This window comes from Notothenia coriiceps, unplaced genomic scaffold (assembly GCF_000735185.1).
Source record: "Notothenia coriiceps isolate Sejong01 unplaced genomic scaffold, NC01 NC01_scaffold00037250, whole genome shotgun sequence".
NCBI classification, from domain to species: Eukaryota; Metazoa; Chordata; class Actinopteri; order Perciformes; family Nototheniidae; genus Notothenia; species Notothenia coriiceps.
This window is the reverse complement of record NW_011369951.1, coordinates 2617602-2640229: the sequence shown is the minus strand read 5'-3', so window position 1 is coordinate 2640229 and position 22628 is coordinate 2617602. Positions and strand designations below refer to the sequence as shown.

The window sequence follows — 22628 nt, the reverse complement described above, 5'->3', positions numbered from 1 at the left end:
TGGAAAATTGCACAATATAAATCTATTCTAGTAGACCTCAACCAAGGAATTATGATCAGTGGAAATGGCCATGAAATGGGACCTTTAAGTTCCTTTTTTGTTACGCTTTGTTTTTTCCTCCTTGTGAGCGCTTTTCGTTATTCTAGTACCTACTCTGTTACCTACTCTGTTAAGAGGTATTTTTGTTCTTTGAAATTAAAATACATTTTTGTTGCATTCAAGACTTTTTCTCTGGGTCGTGCATTTGGGTTCTCCAGTCTGTGTCGAGGTTTTGACACCAAAGGCCTAAATACTCATTCATGTATCTCTCCCATTTAAGTTATGTTTTTTGGTTATGTTTATTGAAGCCTTCGCAAAATTGTGTAAACCTATCAATTATGAAACAAAGGCAAATGCCAATATTCCATTGCTGCAATCAACTGTAAGGGATTTGTTTATAGACTTGAAAGTAATTAAAAGCAGGAGCTCATTGATTTGTTAGCAGTAGAAAACAATAAAGGATTTAACATGGAGTTATAACTGAAAGTAAAAAGTAGGAACCAGGAAAGAATGGCAATATCAGTTTATATTGTGTCAACAACAGAAGACATGTATCCATCTATCTGGTAATCCATATGTACTTTGATTATCAGTATACCATATCTCCTAATCAGGGCTGTGGGAGGCTTTGGCTGCTAACACAAGCATGAACCGGGTGAAAGACGGACAAATTATAAACCAATAGGCTGTCTATTGAAGGGCTGTAAACACCAGTGGTGAACCGTCAGGGCCTTCAGGGTATTCAGAGAATACCCTGAAACACTCGGATAAAACAAACAAAAAATTGATTTAATTAAATAAATACGCCGGCGGCGGCGGGGGGTGTGTGTGTGTCTTCAGAAGGTCCAGTTGTGATAGACACAGTTTGCCACAGGGAAACACATATTGCCATCAGTTCACATCAAGGGGCTACCTAAGAGTTTCAAATCTACTGATCTATGCATCTTTGGACGAGGGGATGACAGCCACACACACACAGAGGAAAGTTGCACATCACTTACTGTAGCTCAGAGATAAGTAAGACCGCATTTTACTTTTACTCTGACACCTTGTCTTGTTGCTTTCAAGACACACTGTCAATGTTAAGGAGTACCTTTAAATGTTTAATTTTAAACAAGACTGTTCTCATCTGAATAACAGCAGCACTGTGGGTTTGAATGCACAAAATAACATATGTTCACCTCTGACAAGTAACCTCTCGCAATTAAGCATCATTCTGTATAACAAAATTAAATTGCCAGTTGCAAGAAAATATTACTGAAACATAAAAGGGAGGAGATCAACATAAATACTGAAAACTCATATATTGCATGGAGAGAAGCAACCATTTTAAAGTTTGCTCTTGCTCTGTTTTAATAAAAAGAGGTAACATTGAACATTACGGAGACATTTGAACCAACAATGCAGTTCAAAATATGTGTCCTTTTGTTTATTTATTTCCTCCAAATTGAAACATTCTGTCATTTTGATTACATTTTTCTGAGTGTGCCCACTCTAAACACATTACCGCAAAATATGAAGTCTGAACATTTTTCATGAAATTGCACCTAGGCAATGAAAAGAGAAGATCTTAGGTCAAGGTGAAGGAGTGTCACTAAATGGGTTTCTCACATGTTTCCAAAATGTGTCTAATTTGTTTTTTATGCAGAATAACACAGAGGGAGATGTCTTTATTACATTTTTGACCTTTCATACAGGGTTTGCTCTGAGTAGAGTCTTAATGTAGTTTAGATGCTTCAGATTTTATGTTTTACGTCATCCTGTGTTTCCTTTGCATGTTTTCACTTATCTTATCGCCAGCCAGAGCCCTCTAAGGACCATTTTATTGTGGTCTTCAATGGAGGTATTGATGAATTTGGCAAGCTTGGACTGATCATGCTGACCTGTTCAACTGACATGTTAAAAAGGGTAACACAATATGAATATTCTTAATAACTACCATTTTGCTGTACTATATGTCTGCTGAAATCCTTGGAAGATATCAAACCGACTGTAAAGTACAGTGCCAAAGGGAAGAAAAGTGTTTATTTGCTAAAGTTTTTGGACGTCTTCATAAAGACAGTGCAGGCTGGCTTTCTCAATAGCTGTTCTCCCGAGGGAACCTATCAAAATGAGCTCAACTCTCAGCAGACTTCACCTTTAGACACAGGGGTAAGAGATAGATTTGGCTCCAGTGGACATGCCTGCCTGTGATTGAATTGGCCTTGACACCGTGGAGGTTGTGATGTATATATTGCTTTTTGGGCAAAACCCAAACAATTTACCATGCATTGCATTTTCTTCCAAGTAAAAAAAGCAGGCAGTGCTTTTGAGGAATAAGCCGATTTTCCATTTGTTACATTGCAGTCAGTTAAAAGAGCCTGTTTCAAATATGTGTATCTTAATGTATAAGTGGTTCCCCTCAGTCATTCCTATAAGATTGGATATAAGTGTTGTCTTCTATTTGTTTAGTCTAACTATGAAAATGCTCAAGTTTTCCTAACATTTTAAGTGTTCATGTGAGTTTTGAAAGATACTGGCAGACTGGTCAGTCTGGGAAGGTGCTGATGTGTTGACACTGACACTGAACAGCAGTTGTTAATGTGTCCTCAGATAAGGTCAGATAAGCTCCAGATACTAGCTCTCATACAGTGCAAGTGCTGACATGTGGAACACTGAACCCTTCACTGTGACTTAATAAAAGCCAACCTGTTCTCATAACAAACTTGTCACATGAGGAAGATTAACCTTTATTTATCCCTAGGATTTAGCTTCACGTCAAAAAACTATGACCCTCATTACATTACATGTCACTTGTTAGACGCTTTTATCCAAAGCGACTTACATACTCAATACTGTGGGCAATCCCCACAGGAGCAATTTGGGGTGAAGTGTCTCAGGGACACAACGACATGCTGACTGCAGTGGGGTTTGAACCTGATCCCCTGATCCGAACACCAACGCACAACCCACTACACCACACGCCTCCCTGGGACCCTCCACTATGATAGTAGTAAACAGTTGGTTAATGTCGTGAATTTAAACAAAAAAATATTTTTGTAAAAATGGTTGAGTTTGGACTTTGATGCTCCGTAACTTAAACTTTTGTCACACTGAGCACAAAAAGTGTGTCCTTGGTGATAAGCTGTGTTTTGTTATCGCATCCATCCTCCCTTCCCCCCCTTACAATCTGTCGGCCTTTTATACAGTACTACGTCACAATACCTTGGGAGCTAGTACTAACTTAAAAGTCTGGGATGCCTCACACAGAAGCTAATTGTATGTCAGATTCAGACTCCAAAGGGCTGTGACACAATTTAGTATCCATATAATATTATTTTCAATTTCTATAATAAGATCATAGCACTGTATATTGCTGTTACTAGAAGGGATGGGTTTCTTCCAGATGTTCTGGTTTCCACCCCAGAGTCAACTGATATGTAAGCCGGGTGACTTGCTGGCAGTAAATGTACCCGTGTACGTGAATGTAATGGTATAATATGAACCCTGCCATTGAGTAGCAACCAGGTGGATATCTGTTTCACTCGGCGTACACTGAGATAGACTGCAGCCCCCAATGTGACCTTGAAAGAACTATTAAGTGCAGAATGGAGATGTATTATTGGAATCTCAAGGATTATTGCCTCTAACAAAACAAAGCAATATGGCATAAACAAACTATTTCCTCCCTGATGTACAATCATGTATTTCAGTCATATTGTTCCAAATCAAGTTCTCTATGACAAGGTTAATTCATGCATCAAGAAAACGCAAGACAGCAATTATGTTTCCCAAAAAAAAAAATTCAAGTTGGCCTTAACTGCCTCAACTCCAAATCATTTTAAGGTTTTGCTTTTTGAGTTCTCTATAGGGCTGTAAGGTGAACAAAAAGTGCCCATTTAAAGCGCAGTTGTTTGGATGCTGACATCATTGTCTTGCTTACCAAAATGTAGGCAGAGGAGGAAATAATTTTGACAGCATTGTTTCCTTCAAGTGCATATCCTCAAAAGACAGATCTAAATTTAGTTTATTTCGAGTAACTGTAAGCCTTCACTTTCAGTCACTATCTTATAAACTCCTAATGCATAAAACAAAGAGGCAACAATTAATTAATTAATTAATGTGAGAATAGATCACTAAAAAGAAGAGAATAGATTGAGAAAGAGAATAGGGAAGAACAAATTGCCGGTGACACAATTGGGAATAATGCAAACAGCTGGAAGAAAAATTGAAAATTAAGTAATTGAGAGAAAGACAAATGGTGAGGGAGACTGAGGATTAATAACTGGGTGTTATGAATGCAAACAGATTCACTGTGACATATTTCTCGCTCAGAATAAAGATGTTAAGCTAGAATATTTGCTGTAGTTATGAAGAAAGTGAAATTACTGATAGAAATATGAAGAATGTTTAACATATAAAATCTTAGGGGCTTATTACCATTTCAACAGACAGATATTTTATCAAATAAACCGACTAATATTCTCATAAGCCTGTACAATGTTGATGTTATTAGCAATTGTTTGCAAGGTTTGATGAGACTAAGGTGCAGATCCCTTGAGGCATAACATAAATTAAACATTTTTACCGGTAGAGAAAGTCCAATAAACACTGACACAAAACACATTAAGGTTTGTCAGAGCTATTAGACATAACTTTAGAGAGCCAACATATAGAAGACATTTATTTATATAATGAAATAGTAATTTTACAGTGGTTCGAAGTTGTTTATGGTGAAAAAATAAAGTTAACCACTGCACAACAGTTGCATTTGGTATTCCATAGATTATATTTCCCCACACAATGTAATGACAACCCCCTCTGTTCCTCATTAAGGGGAACATAGTACCTAGAGAGGACCTTAAACTCAGACTTAGAGTTACAAGATCCTTCTGACTGTGTTTTTTCAAGAATTGCACTCTGTCATACATACAACAATCATATGCATTTACTTTAATATGAATCACCTGCAGTGCAGCCTATTAATCTGAATATAATTGCATTCATGTATACCACTATGAGGAGGGTTGTGACTCATTAAGAGAAACACAGATACCTTTGAATTGATTTTACACTTCAAAACCCTCTGTTGAATTTTCTGAGCTTCCATTCACATTTCTCTGTATTTTTTTTTGACTGAATGCAGGAAAATAAAATGATTAGCTAATATGTAACTGCACCTGAGACTACAAGGAACTAGAGATGTCCCGATCCGATCACGTGATCGGGAATCGGAGCCGATCACGTGATTTTCAAAAGATCGTAATCGGGAGAAAAAAATCAGGGATCGGGATGTTTTTTTTATTTTTTTATAAATACTTTTTTTAAATGTTGTATTCATGTTACAAAACAAAAATTACCATGTTCAAGTCTTAAAATCATCCTGAGGCCTTAGTTTTGGTTTGAAATTACANCGATTTATTAAATGCAATTATTCATTGACTCTGAAAACATCCATTTATTGGAGAAAAGTTCAGGGTAATCAACTGTTAAAAACATACTGTTCACATTTTTTTTCTCCAATAAATGGATGTTTTCAGAGTCAATGAATAATTGCATTTAATAAATCGCAATTACAATTATTGACCCAAATAATCGAGATTATGATTTTTGCCATAATCGAGCAGCCCTAGAATGAGGGTTTGCTAGAGTTTGCTACGTACAGTACAGTGAACCTTTGAAAGTAAATGAAGCAAAACTGCTGGACCTTTAGGCAGAATAAACTGAATACCCCCAGTAGAGCTAGACATAGAAATAAATTGGCCCATTATCAGTTGAGATCCTTTAGACTTTTTGTTTGTCCTGCACAGTATACAGTGTGGTAAGTTATCTAAGTATAAAATGTCTATGTTATTTAATTACGTCGAAAAATGGTTGGGTCGTTATGTAGAAAGTTTTCCTATTTTTCCTGTATATGTAAGAGTATGAATGTGCAGGTGTGATATTGTAAGAGACAAAGCCAGTGTTGGTACACAGGGTAAAACAACGTGTGTGCAGTGGGTGTATATGAAGAGAAACAGAGTGGGTACGTGGGCAAAAACAAAATCTCTCCATTTGTGGCGGTTGCTGTTAGTTGGAACTGCCTCTGTTTATACCCAGTAAGAACAGATAGATCCGCACACCAAATAACTGAGTAAGAACCGTATAAAAGATTTGAAGCTGCTGTTCTTATTCTGTTTTTTCTGATCCAGCGCCCATCCCATCAGGCACTGCAACGTCTATGTTGTCATTTTGATATTTTTGTACTCAGCCCATTCTGGTTATACAACATTGAAACGGAAAGGGCATTTGCCCAAATGTGTGTTTGTCTGGCTGCAGCTTTACAATACCCAGAGTACCAATGGGCAGTATGCAGTCCCAAACACACTGCCAGCCTATTCATAAGCAGGAAGATGACAAATCCAGAACAAACAGTGCCAGCTTTTTGGCCCTGAAAGATTATTTGGGCTGGCCCTTTCCCAGCTTTATTTGTTTTCTCCACCCAACCCCATACCACTCATTGTGACCCTCAGTTGACCTTGCTATCCGATTTAAAACAACCTTTTTTTAATAGTCAGATGCCTGGGTACTGTTTGTGAAGTTTTAGCAAGGAGTCACTGTTTTAATTCGGCCACTAGTAAGCAGAATACTTCAAAACAGGAGGACAGATAATAGGATGTGTCATTTCGCTGATAGGAAGTTCTCATCAGCGCTTGTCAGCTGTTATTTAAAAAAACGTAGAGGTCATTCTCATGAACTGAAGCAGACTTTTTGCGATCAGATCAAACTGAAAGCAGCACCTCCATGTCTGATGCAAACTGAACACAGAAGGTAAACACAATAAGATATTCCCTTGTACAAGGCTTGGTGATTTGCTATTCAAAGGCTGAATGTGGATTTGTGTACTATCAAAACAGAGTGTTATAATCAATGTATATCATAATCAACTACTGCCTATATGAATATAACAATGAAAGAAAGCCTTTATCCACAAGGGGGAGCTAGACCATAAACTGCAACACAATGTGTGTCCTCTGCTGTATAGAACATTCTCTACATTGCAGGTCATTGTTTTTATTGCACATTTCATTACAAGTTTCCTTTCGATAACCCTATTTTTTATTGCATTTGTCTCTCCTCCTACGGACATGCAGCAATTTACGTAACACAACTCAGACCTGATGTGGGAGTCACAGCAAGGCACACAGGTACTGAGAACAGGGAGGAAGGAAAGATATGCCAAGGAGATGAACAGGAGACACGGCAAAAGAGGGGGTGGAAAACGAGGCTATATAATAATTCAATACAGGAGATTGTCAGAAGAGATTAGGAAAAGTCATGAAATATGCAAGTCTATGTCAGCATGGTGAAAAAGCATGTTTGTGATGATTTATTATTTCAGATGGAACATTTTCAAACAACTGGATTATTTGCCTGAACAAAAACAAACACACTGCAACTGTTGTTTCAGTATTATAGAGGTGCTATTTCAGTGGGACGGTGACCCTTTCCGATGGGATTCAAACAGTGAAAAAGAAGAAAGATTCCTAGGATTCCTACTGTCTGACACACATGAGAATGAGAGAGTTGGAACCGGTTATAAATGGAGATAAAATATGACAATATTTCCCCAGAGGTTATGATCAAATTTGGATTGTGTATGTGCATGTTTGTAAGTGGGTCAGTGGAGCAGAGCTGAGCTCAGCGATCTATGGCCTCATCCATTATTCATCAGAATCACACAAATGATATGGACTGAGCAGGGTGTGGCAGGGATGCAGTGTGTGTCCTGTCTGAGTGGGTCTGCCTGTTTCTCTGCTCTCCCTCTCTCAGAAGGGGCAATTTCCTTTTGCAAACAATCTACTAACCTCTCATGACAAAGCACAGAAACTCAAGCATCACTTTGTCATTAGGAGGTGCACTGTGGTGTTTTTCTAATAACAAGTCAAGGAAGTCATTTTCATTCTTAAAACTGACAGTTGCTTAGGTCAAAGCAAACAATGTAGACTGTAGAAATGAATCTAGCTAAAGGACAGTGCCTGAGGAACAGACATGTGGGTTAAGGGTGAGCAGAACATCCTCAGTGACTGACCAAGTATGTGGCAATTCTGCAACGGCTGAGAAAACACGTGCATGCCCACAGCAATGTCCTCTTTCACACACAAACACACACCAGCCCAAAGAGGAAGGACCAGCTGCAGGCCAAAAATAAATACACAAAGAATGACCCATAGTGACTCACCACAGCCGACATGACACACAATAAACTTACAAATATTCATTAAAGATGAAAGTGCCACACACATATAATAACTATAATCACCAGTTAAAGTATATGTTGCAAATCAATGTAATGTTCCTTTAATTAACATGAATGCATGCATTTCATTCATCACTTATCAGTAGTAAGATTTAGATCTGCTTCTCAAGTGGTGGAATATTAGTCTATTTGACAGAATTATCTGAGTTTTTCTTTCTTTAAAAAATATGAATCCATTTGAATGCCCTTGAAAAGTCAACTTGACCCACACTGGTTCAGACATCTGTCTATAAATAGCAGCAGGGACACAGGCAGAGCGACAGCAGACTCCTTCCTCTTTCAGACCAAGATTAGAAACCTATAAAAACTGCCTAGAAGAAGAGCCTTTAAACGTACACCCTTTATCCCTCTCTCTTTCAACATGACTGTCCATCTTGCTTATCAACACACATATTTATCTTTCAAAAATTCCAGCACCTAATTCCCCCATTTATTTTCTTAGTCCGTTCACACCTTCCCACTCGCCTTAATTGTTTCACGCACAAATCAGCTAGTTATGCAAGTTAGAAAGTGTGTGTGTGTGCTCGTGGTAGCTTAAACGTGTTCCCTCTGTTGAATGCTAATAGCTAGCAGAACTGGATATGGGCGTTGGCCTATATGTATAATCGCATATGAATATTCAACAGCCTAATTAAACAGGCTGGGGCTACACTTCAAAGGGAGCACAAACAGTTGGGTGGAGAGTTCACACACACACAAACACAAAGACACTCATGCACATGATGCTTACAAACGCATACCCGCGCACAATTTACAATTATTTTGTAAAGGAGCAGGAAACAACGTCTCTTTGGCAATGAGATCTAAGCGGTGGGGTGCCATTCTAGCATCTCCTGTGCAGCTCTAGAAATATTTGACAAAATAAAAAGCTTACTTGCGAGGTTTAGAACAAACAATATTTAAAACAAAGTCAGCATATTTGGCAAATTGCTTAGATGACACTTTTCCCACATTTTAAGAGGTTAGTTTTCCACCAGAGAGGCGGATGAGGTGGCTCAAGATCAGACGTTGAACTCGAGAGCATTCAGCTCAGTAAATCTGCTACAGCCCTCTTTGAACATTACCCTGTTACCATGGAGATGGGCAACCTGCTCCGCTGAGCACTGGACACAGATGAGAGACAGGCTGTGAGAAAGAAATGGTCATATCCACTAAACATTACACCAGGCTCATGTCAACCCCTATCATCCATAGGGTACCCTGTTGAAATGGATAGTTGGTTTAACTACTTAGTTTATAATGATAGCAACTTAAAGCCTGAGACTATAGAAAACACACTAGAAATCAGTCAATATAAAAAAATTATCATCAAGATTATCCTTGTCAAAATATTTAATACTGAACACATTTGAACGTTTTAATACGTCAGTAAACACCCTACTATTACCAACTGGTTAATGATACAGCTTAACGTCATTACGCCAAACACTAGTCAGTCTTCAGTTTAGTGATGGTTAGCTTTTTCTTTTATTCAACCCTTATAAAACACATATGTTTTAAAGCAATACTAAACAGGAAGTTGAGTGACTCTGTGTGAGCCAGGATATACTCCTAATGTTGTACAACGAATCTGGTGGAAAGTATCTCGTCTTTAAGCCGTGTCTTTTGGGAAAGTTTGCGTTCACACATTACAAGCTCTTGACAAATGACCAATCTCATCTATTGAATTGCTTCCCTCAGGAAGGCACTTTAGACTACTATGAACCACCAACGATGTCTACAATAATTAATATATCCAAATCACAGTTTCATTATTAATGAATCAGTGAATCATTCACTTCTACCTCCTGAACCCCTCGCCAATACACCTGTAAGAATAACTTTACAATAGTGTAGAAGCTTAAAGACCGCTCTCCACTGCCTTCACCTAGTTAGGAGGATACATTTGAGAAGAACATTTTGTTTGCACAAATAAATTTTTGGAAATCATTTAATGGCCATCTACAAGACCAACAGATATAAGAACTATTATGTCCGTGCTGCCATTGGATTTTGAATAACAATAATAATATTGAGATCTGCCATGGCGGCCTAACCCCTTTGTTCATTTGACAGACACGTAATGTAAGATAAAAGCAGAGGACAAGAATAAAGTGCCAGATCAGGAGATCCATTGTGTTTGAATCACAGTCAATAATAGTGATTGTTCTTCTGATCAATGACTGCCTCCTTGCCACACATACATCCACACATGTATACACTATTGATTTAGTGGACAGGAAATAAGTAGGCAAGGTGATATTTACACTCGTTTTAGAAAAAGGCCACATAGAGAGAGGAGGAGTATTTTGTTTGTTTGAGCTTAGTGATAAAAGAGAAGAGAGAAAAGACAGGAAGGGCCAACGACTAAAGGGATAAAACAGAGAGGACAGGAAAGAGGGACAGATTACACAGAAGGAGGGAAACAGTGCACATAGGGCTTTAAGTTACTTCTTCAATTGACTGAAACACTGTTATAGGATCTCATAGTTAGTGTTAACTACTTTAAACCGTTGAGTCATGATGTTTCAGTGATACCGGCAACTCTCACACATGCACAGCGCCTGCCAAACAATTAGCTACGGGCTGGTAGTTGGCAAACATCTGTGGAGTGACATCATCTCCGGTGGCGACGAACAGCACATGCTTCATCATCCCCATGGCTGCTGGAAGTCAATCGAAACTGGGTTGTTTGATTATACACAGGTTTGACTGCTCCTGTGACTGTGTTTACCGAGACTGGATGGAACTGCAGTGGAAGTGCTTTGATAGAACCTGGTAGTTATCATATGCATCTGGTTGTACATCATTTAAATGTGACCTATCAATACCTTGTTCGTCTTTTACAGCTGTTTAAATGACACCAGCATCATTTCAAGATGAGCAGCAAAATGGCACACAAGCTTTCGTCAACACAGAGCCAGTAGCCTGGGGAGGTGAGAGATGATGATGATGATGATGATGATGATGATGATGATGATGATGATGATGAGAGAGCAATGATGAGGATGTTAAAACTAGAGGGACAGAACAAGCCTCAGGGGACCAGGTGATATTGTGCACCACCCACTGCTCCTTCCTGCTCTCTACAGCACAGGAAAGGTGGACTACAAGAAAAGGGAACACTTCTTTCCTAAGTGAATCTGCATTTCCGAATATAGAGGAATCATTTCTGCATGTAAGAAATCCTATTAATAGCAGCCTTGAAGTACATTATATTGTATGATTTAAATACACAACATAGATAATTAGTGCAGAAACGACTATTCTTCCTGGGAACCTACAAATCCCTCTAACAAAACATGGCTTTTAAAAAGGGTAAACAGAAGGAGTTTGAACAGAAATGGTGTTTTATTCAACACTTAATATGTAGATTTCTGCTACTCCTTCAATCAAAAGAATAGAGTTTGGTGATGACGTGAAATTGTCTTCACCACCTTTGCTACAATTGCAGACAGTTTCCTTCAGTGTTCATTCTTCAGAAGTGTTTTATCCAGAGCTGTATTTTCCACAGACGGCTCAAACACTCGAAACAAATGGATTACGGGACAAACTGAAGAAAGCAGTTTCCGCATAGGTCGTCTCCTCCTCCCAAAATCAGACGGAAAAGTCAAGTGAAACTGCTAAATACTCTACTCTGTTACCTTGTGATGCATTACAACACTTCTCTTGGTTCTTTTAAATAATGTGAGCTCATATGTTACTGATAATTAATTAATCCAACCAGTTTTTTTTAGCGTTAGCATGATTGAACTCTTTCCTTCTCTAAGGTCAAGCATAATGAAAAGCACAAGACCCATTCTAAATTTGATTAAACTGAACTTTACAGAAATAACACAATCAATTAACTTCGGACACAAGACCCTATTCCAGGGGTTTTACTATATTTTTCTTAACAAATGACGTACTAACTAACAAAGATGTATTCTTCTCTGACTTTTTTTGATCTATTAGGAGAATGTGGCAGGATGATGCAAATGTGACATGTGAATATGAACTACACTGCATAAAATACCTAGCTCAAAATAAATAATATATACCTTTTAAAAATGCAGGTATTCAATATAAACCACACTGCTGAGAGTGTTTTCATATTAGCTCTACATACAGCATGATTCCAGCTCTACTGGTCTGCATTTTGTTCTGAGATGTTTTGGGAAATAATGCAGCAGATGGCGGGATGCTTTCTCTGACATGAAAACTAAAATATGCTGAGAGACAAAGGAAGACAAAAGATGAGCAGGAAGACAGGTGGACATGTGGAGATGCTGCCTGGGGGTAAATACACTGGGTCATCTATCCAAGGTCAGTGAGCCTTTGCAGACAAGAGCCTGCAGGAGATATGTTCTCCAAAGACACTCACAGCTTCAGTCTCTCTCACACGCACATCTTCTATGGTGTGAGAGGACTCGCCTCGAGGCTTGGCTTCTGTTTCATGTCAACCCAGGAGCTCATATCCCACGAGAGCGTACTCCCCGATTCTTTCCTGCCTGTCTTCCTCTCTTACAATAAACATGTTGCACTTTGCAGCCCTTCAGTTTCTCCTTCTGTTTTTGGTCCTGTTTTATCTTTCCACTCCTCTGAGAAAAGAGGGAAGACTAGATTGATCTCCATCAGTCTGGGAGCAGACCTTCCACCCTGAAAGTGAGACTGTGCCTCTGCCCATGTTCATCATGATGCTTCCAGGCATTTGAACATTCACCAGCAGCACTAACCAGAGCTGAAGAGGAACAGTGAGTGTAGTCAGTCAATCGATTAATTAGCAGCTAATTGTAATTAATTCCACAGGCTGAGCACCAGCTGCAATACAGCGGGCTGTAAACAGACATTCTGCTGAGTTCTCAAAGCAGCCCCTCTCCCTTTAACAGCACTACCACAGAGGGATACATCAAACTCATGGATAGTTGTAGAGCACAATAAACTAGCCTGTTATTGCAAAGGAGTCAAAATGCTCTCCAATCAGCAATAATCAAACATAATATTTAAAAATCATTACACCCCTTGGCGACATCTCTAGTCTGCCGCTTTTACTGCTGTAGTTACTGTTTAACAAGAGTTGAGATAAAGTCCAAAGACAGACTACTCAGTTACTGTAGGGATCAAACTATCATCAAGTGAATAACAAAAAGTTACAGATTAAACAATGATTTATTCTGGCAGATATATTAGAGTACATTGTTTCTGAAACTGACAAATCAATCGGTCTTTAAAACTTTGACTGCTGTCCTTAACAAGCACGTCTCAAGCACAGAAACACAAACTATTGCCACAGTACTAATTAGCTGGAGGACAGAGAGAATGAGAGATGGGAAAGTATATGCCAACCACCACACGGGGCTTTGCCAGTGACTGAGCCTTTAGCCATGAATGGAGCTGCATCATAAAGATGGGACGACAGACAGGCTTTTAACAACTAAACAACCTTTTGTGTTTATAATCTTACCTTTGAGTCCTGTCTACGAAGGCTGAAGCGCTGCACCATCCTTACTTACTGACTGACGCACTCACAGCTGGAGCCCCTGTTCTCCTGTCCTGCACTGATATCCCCACAAAGTACACACAACCTCACATACAGTACAGTCTGCATTTAAACACACACACACATACTGAAGGTACACAGGCTACCCTCCTCTCCAAACATCCATGAGCACACACTCTTCTAGTACACACCGCTTTCGTCTACTATGCAAACACAAGTGAGGAGAGAGAGAGAGAAAAGAGGGAGACGGAGATGAAAAAAGGGAGGGAGAGCAAGCAGAGAGAGAGATAAAGAAAGCTCAGCTGCGTTGCCTTGTACTCGTATTCACAGTGATCCCCTGAGCTCTGTCTCTCACAGACACACTCACTCAGACAAGACGCTCACACCACATGGCTAACAATGCACAAATGATTTAGAGTACACACACACACACACACACACACACACACACACACACACACACACACACACACACACACACACACAAAAGTGAGTTCTACAAGTCACACACACACACCCCCTCCATATCCTCTTCATACAACATGCATCACACACAGAGCCAGTGCTCAGCTCTCACTCATCTAGGTCGGGGCAAGGTTGCCTCCTGCTTCCTGTCAGTAAGCCGAAAGGGTGGGGTGAGGAAGAGGTGGTGGAAGAAGAGCAAGAGGAGGAGGAGGAGGAGGAGGAGGGGGAGATGGGAGAGGAGGAGGGACCAGCTGATTGTCTATACTAACTATCTCAAGGGACATAGGGAGGGGTACAGGGAAGAGAAAGAGAAGGAAAGAGGAAGGAAAGTCGAGGGGAGCACAAGGGGGGGGGGAGTTCCTTTTTGAAACAAAAAACAAAAAGGGAAAGACAAAAAGACCCATTCCTGCTCGTACTCACTCATATTTAGACGAGCTATGCATCCCCAGGACCTCCACACACCTCCAAGGTCAACCACGCTGTTACTATGGCAACCCAAGCAGGGCGTAGTTCGAGGCTGTAAATTTGGGGGTATCCACAGCGAATAATTGCATGACCTGAATGACATTGCTGTGTTGCTATGTGGAAGGTGGTTGTGATGATAGATAGAGATATGTGAGACATGTTATCTGATGGTCGTCTATAGCAACAGGACTGAAGGAGCACAGACTTCTGGCTCTCAGCCCCGCCCCATCCCAGGTGGGGTCACTCACATAGGACTAAAGCATACTTTATTCATACTTAATTTTGTGGAAAAGGAAGGAGTCATTTAAACGTAGCACACTGATTAATTCATAGACAACCATCGTCTGTGACACATTGATACAGATTCCTTGCCTTGGCACATCTTATTTCCTCTACACAAAGATCAGTCTAGCCTGCAAAAATCATGATCTCATGACAACACAACCTCCACATGAACCAAGCCCAGTGCAGCGCACAGCTGGTTAGCTGATCTCACAGTGACCTCTGGTGGCAGACACAACGAACACAAGTCAGGTGGTTAGGTAGTTACAAATCTGAATGTGAGGTTAAAGATTAGATTGTAAAGAGATGTGAGGTTTTAACAAACTAATACCAATACACACCAACAAATTCATGCCGATTATACTCCAACACAGAAGTTGTAGAACATGTAACTTTATAAATGATAGCTGGACTCAACAAATTAAAAAAAGGCTGAGATTTTCGAGAACTACTTTTATTGCAATCTCATGTATTTCAAACAAGTATGACTTAAAATCATTAACAGGTGCACGTATTGCAAACATTTAAACATCACTCCTGTTTACCCCAGGCAGTGTTTCAGTGAGCCTGACAAATGTTTTAAGAAAGTAATTAAATTGTCTTTAAAATTGGCTGTAGTTGTGATTATTGCAAATCTACTGTATTTGTGTGCATGAAAGTGTCTTATGTGTCTTAAAGGTGACCTATCATGCAAAATGCACTTTTGTACGTCTTTGATACATGAATATGTGTCCCCGGTGTTCCAGGGAACTCACCAAGTGTCAGACACACAACCCTCTCTATTTTCCTCCATACCCAAATCTCTTAAAAAGGGGCTGCAACGGATCTGATAAAGACTGATCCAGATTTGAACACTTCTATGACGTCACAGAAGTGGCGCTACGGCTATTGGGGCAACTCTACCAATCAGGAGGAGACAGCCACGGACATTGCCGTTCGAAAGCGCTGGAGACGCTGTAGTACATATGCCAGGCCTGTAGATGGTGCTGTTCTCAGCCCATGAAAAGACAGTGTTAAATTGAAAAATAAAAAGTATAAATATGCCTTATATAGGTATGGTCCTACACTATATTATTCAAATATAGCATGATAGGTCCACTTTAACTGTTAGCAAGCTGTACCATGCATATCTGACAGCGTCTGCAGTTCAGACACCAGCAGACTTTCTTTCTGCATTCAAAGCTAATACAGCAGCATTGAAAGTCACATCGACAACAAGGTGAACCTCAGCTTTTGATTGACAGTTCACTGACAAACAAGGCCTGACACTAATCAAAGGGTAGAAGAGACACATCGATCAGCCTGCTGTCACTCACCCTGTCCGTCTCCTCCGTGGAGTGGTACCCTGATGACAGCACCACGTCCCCTCCAGTGTATCCCGGTGTGGGGCTGCTGGGGGTGGTGTCAGTAGTGGAAGAGGAGCGTGGACGGCTGATGTGATGCTGTGGATCGTGGGTGTAGCGGCGGTGCCGAGCCTGGGGGCTACCTCTCAGCAGAGGGTCTCGGTCTCCGCACCCAGATCCCGACCCGGACCCTTTACTGTGGCGGCTCTGCAGGCTGGTCCCACGCCTCATCATGGCCGCAGCGCCTGAGCCCTGGCCAGCTGCAGAGGGAATCACAGGAGCAGAGAGGTGGTCAGATTCTGGACAGCAGGACCCCAAGGCATCCTCGTGGGCAGAGGGGGAGGAGCCACCTGCTGACACTACAGAAGAAGATGAGGAAGAAGACGAAGATTGGATGGCGGAGCGAGAGAGGGACAGGCGTTTACGCTGCTGCTGGAACAGCTGTTTCAGTCCCTGGCCAAGAACCCCAATGCTCTCCCTGGCGTTTTGGCTCATCTTACTGAGAGAGGGGGGCTCTGACTGGGATAAGGCCCTCTTCAACCTGGGGCTTTGTGACCCTCCTGCATTCTCAGGACCAGAACTGGGGCCCACCCCCTCTGGCTCCCTTTGACTGTCATCCCCCTGCTGCATGTGGCCCTGCTGAACTCTCATGAATAGCAGGGAGCAATTGTCCAATCAAACAGTCAGCTAACACTTCCCCCTCTCTCTCTCTCTCTAAGACATGCAAAGGGTCAGACCGGGACAATGACTGATGGAGAGACGACTACAAACAGTAGAGTACAGTGGAAGTGGAGATGGGACTGTCTGATGGAGGGTTGCATCGGCTCAGTGTCGGTCAGAGGGATGAGTCCAAAGAGGGAGCATGCATCTTTGATTCAGGAACAAGTGGCCATGATGGTCTAGCACAGAGAGAGAGGAGACGAATTATGAGAGGCTGGAATAATGCCTAGATCTAATGACATGAAATCTGTAATTTATTTTTAACTCGTGAGCATTTGCATAGTAATCTGTCTGCGGACCGGACAGCATTAAGTACCAAAACAATATGTGATAGTAATTGAAAAAGAATCAAGCCTGATGCGATATCATCAGTTGAAAATGCTATTAAACAAGCAGCCTCATTGATAGCTGTGCCAGGCCTCTGAATCATTTGAAATCCCATCAGGCCAATGTTTCATGAACAGATACAAAATGATTAAGGATAACAAGCTGGTTACAGTTTTGCTAGAATGATACAATGATCTCAAAAAAAAGAGATAACTAATATAAGAGGAGACAGGTCCAAAGAAGCGAGGAAAATAAACAACAACCTTGAGAGGGATGAAGACACAAGTAGCTGGTAGAAGAAAGGAAAGGATGTAGAGAAGGAAAGATGAGTCACATCAGAAGAAGAAAAACCCACCTACCATCAGCCTGACTCTCAGCCTAGTGTGACTCACTCTTGTGGATTACCTGAGAAGAAGGTGGATAGATGGAGACAAAATAAAGAAGCAGATTCTGTTTAGAGTTCAAACTTAAATCTTCAATGTATTCACTGACATTTCATTCTGTTGCAATCAATCATCATGTTCACTTGCTGGGCACACGGAACAGAAGATGTGTGATATTGAGTGGCACGGTTTGTGTGTGTGTGTTCCTTTAAGGGCTAATTCAGAATCCCCAAAGGGACGCCTTTATTGTCAAGTGAAGGTATCAAGAGACAAACGTTTCAAAAACATACAAACAAATCACACAGCAGAGCTCACACACCATAAAACAAGTAGAAGTAAAAACAATAGACAATTTAAAAGCAACAATCTAAAAGATGTCAATACGCTAAGGAGAAGAGGTGGGTTTTTAGAAGCGATTTAAAAGCAGACGGTGTTAAGGCCTGTCTGATATGCATGGGCAGATCCTTCCACAGCGTGGGAGGCACTACAGAGAAAGAACGGTCACAAAGTGCAGCGTCACAAACACAGAACACAGTGCGTGTTCACCTCCGGCAGCCTTGCAAGCTGCCTGGCTGAATCGAAGTGAATAAAACCAGAGTGGACACCTGACAACATACAAGCCGTCTTCCTCAAGAAGGAACCTTATTAGTGGAGCAGTGATCTCCTCAGAGAGACACCTAAAGACAGACAGACAGGCAGGCAGGAAGCCGCAGCATCCCTGCAGCATAAATAGCTGCTCCCATTGAGAGCAGCAAAACAAGCAAGGCAGGAACATTGGGAGCCCTGGGGAGGGACAGCTACACACTCAAAGTATATTCCTCCAGCTGTACTGTCAGCTCATGAAGAATAACACAAAGTTGGATGGACAGGGACACACACTCACTTGCACACATGTATGCAAACAACCCAGTGACAGGCTTCCTTCTCATTCGCTAAGAATACAATCAACTGTTCAGTTTTAACCGACGTCCAGAGACAAAAGAATGAGCATGGAGCTACTTGCAGGTAGCATATGTCTTTACACAATGGCCACGCTATCACTGCCAAGAAAGGGCGTATTCATGCTCATAAACACATTCACACAGCAGCTTTAACTTTCCCAGCAAGCCAGTCTTAAGTCGGAGTGTTTTATGTTCAATAGAAGATACTAACTTATGTGCTTAATCAAAGGCTGTGTGTTAATATTGTGAAAGTTAAATGTGACTGCCACGGAGAGAGAGAGGAGAGAGAGAGGAGAGAGAGAGAGAGTGAGAACAGGTGTTGAACAGATTCAGTCACCTGCTAGCTGGCGGCTGTCAGTAGATATTGAGATGTTGCACGGTCAAGCGTTCAGATTACAAATAACAGAGCTTCAACTTGATATTTTTTCCTTATTACAGCTGAGCAAAGAATCCATGTATTTATAGTCTTATTTACATTAGAAATACAATTCATCATAATTAACTAATGACAGTAAGGTATCAGAACACACTAGAGTTACAAGTTGCAAAGACTCTATAGAGTGGCGAAGTCACGCACATCTACTTCCGCCCCATGGGACCTTATTTATGAAAAATTATGTATTGAAGTCAATGGAGAGAGAAAGATTATCTTTCGATCCCATTTAAATTGTGCCATGAATTACACATATGATGTTTGTCAATCTTAAAAAATAATTTCCATGTCAAAAAAGTCACAGTTTGTCTTAAAACTGTTGAAACATAAGACTATGAAAAATACGCAACTAGAAAGACTACAAATCCCAGAGTTGCGGTCCCGCATGCTGGCTCTTACAGAACTGACTAACTCCCCTTGTGTGTATGTACAGCTCTCAACATGCCCAGACTTGAAGTGATATTCACCTCTTTTAATACTTTTCGCCTCATTCTGAAAGAAAGAAGTGAAATGTGCCAACGTGACGGCCATCTTGGTGTGTGGTGCGAGACGGGAGATGTAGTTCATTGAGCGGTTTCACACAAAAAAAAGTGAAAACTTCACAGTTTCACGACACATTTTAAATGTTTTTGACTTGCAAAATTATCTTTTAAAATTGACAAACATCATATGTGTAATTCGTGGCACAATTCAAACGGGATCGAAAATAATCTTTCTCTCTCCATTGACTTCAATACATAATTTTTCCGAAATAAGGTCCCATGGAGGTCCACCGGAAGGGGAGGGACTTCGCCTCTCTATTCAATATATGTCTAGTAAATTGTTATATACGGTAATCAAATTTTTCTTGTATTATCTAAAAATAAGAAAATGCTGAATGTATAAATAGTTTCGTATTACTAATGGAGTTCAATGCAAATCATACATTATTTCACATGACTAAGCATCCATCTCTTTCTGTAATTCAATTTAATGTTTCCTTCCTTCCTTCTTTCCTTCCTGTTGGAATACATAATAATTCAAATACTCGTTTGCATTAAACGGCGTGTCATGATTACTGCGATATGAACTTCCTGTATGACAACTGTAGGAAGACAGTCATGCCTCATGATCAAGAATAAATGCATACTTGATCAAGCATCTATGCAGGCACCCTCACAATGAGTGGCATTTTCTGGCAGAGTCAGTGAAGTGTAAGTGATTAGGAAGAGGAGTACTGAGCTGTTGTTTCAGTTTGGTGAGTGGAGGGGTAAACCTTAGTTAATCCTGTCCTGTCCTGAAGCCCTGTCCTGACCCCGGTGCCCATCCCTCCCTCTGTGTCTATAAATCCCCTCCTTCATCCCCAGGATGATCCCAGTGCTGGATCGGATGTTTGCTTGATTGCCTACAGTTTTATATTCAAACTAAATCCTCTTTCAGGAGCCTTAGAGGACAATGATTTACTGTCAGCTTGGTGTGTATGCTTGTGTGAGAGGTCCTGCATCTTTGTTTAATTTAAGCAAGGTTCACTGTTCCACCTTGAGAGTGATGACGCAAAGGAACACCAGATGGATCGACCTGTTCTGCACAATTAATGTAATCTATTCTGTGCACCGATAAACGAAAGTTCACTATCACTTTTTTTACCAGTGAAATGTTTAACCGTGTCTTCTTTAGACAATTTAAACAAAAATGCAATACTTTGTTGATCCTTCATTCCCCCTTGGATCAACCTCAGAAACACCCTAGTGATGGATGGATTCTGCTGTACTAAAGCCCTGTCCACCACAGAAACAGAGCGATTATCAGCGACTAACAGGTGTCAGTGACAGCCGGGGTCAGCGGCCTCAGTGAGTCAGCATGTTTCTCAGAAATGTCACAATACTGTCAAAGGTGAATTACAAACAACCACATGGACAATGGCCTCTCTGGAACCGTGTCAGCCTCACTCATGCCCTTGTATAAATACACACAAACACATAGGTCCTTGTCCTTAGCTCTGTAGCTCATTCCATTCAGCAGAGCTGCCAGTCGTCCTGCTGTCATTGTCTTTGGCCGGCTGAACCAGAGAGATGGTGAAAGCTCAGCAGAGATCTGGCTCTGGCAGACTGGGAACCAAGCACTTCACATTGGCATTTTGCAGACCATGAAAAGCATGTAAGAATCATTATAATACAGAACATCAGAGATCTAGTTTAGTTATAAATACTTAACAATCATCTTGTATCTTTAACTTCCTGACTTATTTGTTAAACAATAAAGAAATATCACAGCTCCCTGTAAATGTTTACTTGAATTTCATTCAGGCACGAAGGTTAATTTGATAAAGATGTAGCACTGAGGTGTTCTAAAATCCCATCCATTATCAGTATTAAACTAAGAAAACAATCAAAGGTGATTATTTAAAAGGAGAATAAGCCCCAAGAGTTCCAATGGTGAGTGACAGCTCCTAATAGCTATGTGGTAGACCAGATAATGTGCAATCTAGCGTAAAGTGAGATACATTATTTATTTATCAGTTCAGTGTAAAATATTATAGTCTTGTTATGCAAATATTGCCATAGTTACAGTACTCCACAACCAAATACCTGATCACCATCTTCTCATGACTATTTCATTCTACTCTTTATATATTTTGTATAAATTATTACAGTATACAGAATTGACTTGATCTGTAACTCAAATGTTTGATCTGATATTTATATATTTTCTTACTACTACAACATACACCATTATGTCAATTGCAGTATTTTATTTCCATTACTCTATGTATTTTTACTCTATGTTTGAGGAGCCTAAACTGAATTGCCAAAACTACGATCTAGCTATTGTACACATGACAAATAAAGCCTTTGAATCCTATGAGAAAAGTTGCAAGATGAGCATGACTAACACAAGTGGGGGCTCAATCTGGCCTGTGCGCTTTGACACTTTGGCAGCCATGTTGTTGTTCATTGCTGAACATACAGTCGGTAAACTCAAAATATGGCCATAGCTTAAACAAGCCCATGCAGTGTTTCCAGAGGAGTCTGGGAGCTGGCGTGGAATAGACCACTCTTTGTTCCCTGTGAGCCACACACAGGCCCATCGCTGCTCTTTGTGCTGTGCCTCTCTTTCACTGACAGACACACATCAATAAGAGAGGAATTAGGCCAGAGAGCTCTGGCAGCGATGTTTGTGTGTGAGCGCATGCACGAAAATGTGTGTGTGTATTTACCGGACAAAGACAGCAAAGAAAGAGAGAAATAGCCGGAATTATACTGTGTGGAAATGTGCATATGTGTACATACTGCACGTATGTGTGTGTTGTCCGATAGAAACTGGACCATATCTCATTCAGCAGCTGCATAATGACAGCATAGGCAGGAAATAGGAACAATCGTTATTGTATTTACCCTATGTGTGTGTGTGTGTGTGTGTGTGTGTGTGTGTGTGTGTGTGTGTGTGTGTGTGTGTGTGTGTGTGTGTGTGTGTGTGTGTGTGTGTGTGTGTGTGTGTGTGTGTGTATGTATATG

At 40.6% G+C, this 22628-nt stretch overlaps 1 protein-coding gene across 6 annotated transcripts in view; it reads right to left on the bottom strand.

The window, feature by feature from the left end:
- Positions 1-22628, bottom strand: part of LOC104966661 (transmembrane and coiled-coil domains protein 1) — a 51029-nt gene that overhangs the window by 16809 nt on the left and 11592 nt on the right. Inside the window, exons 2-4 of one of the 6 annotated variants that reach the window (XM_010795877.1) lie at positions 17737-17782; positions 17112-17229; positions 16304-16590 (exon numbers count right to left, since the gene is read on the bottom strand). In XM_010795877.1, coding sequence (XP_010794179.1) covers positions 16304-16590; positions 17112-17151 — 327 coding nt within the window. In that variant the 5' untranslated portion in view covers positions 17152-17229; positions 17737-17782. Of the gene's footprint in view, positions 1-13739; positions 14247-16303; positions 17230-17732; positions 17783-22628 lie in introns of those variants that run through there. The other 5 variants (XM_010795876.1, XM_010795875.1, XM_010795879.1 and 2 more) reach the window with 5 other exon arrangements.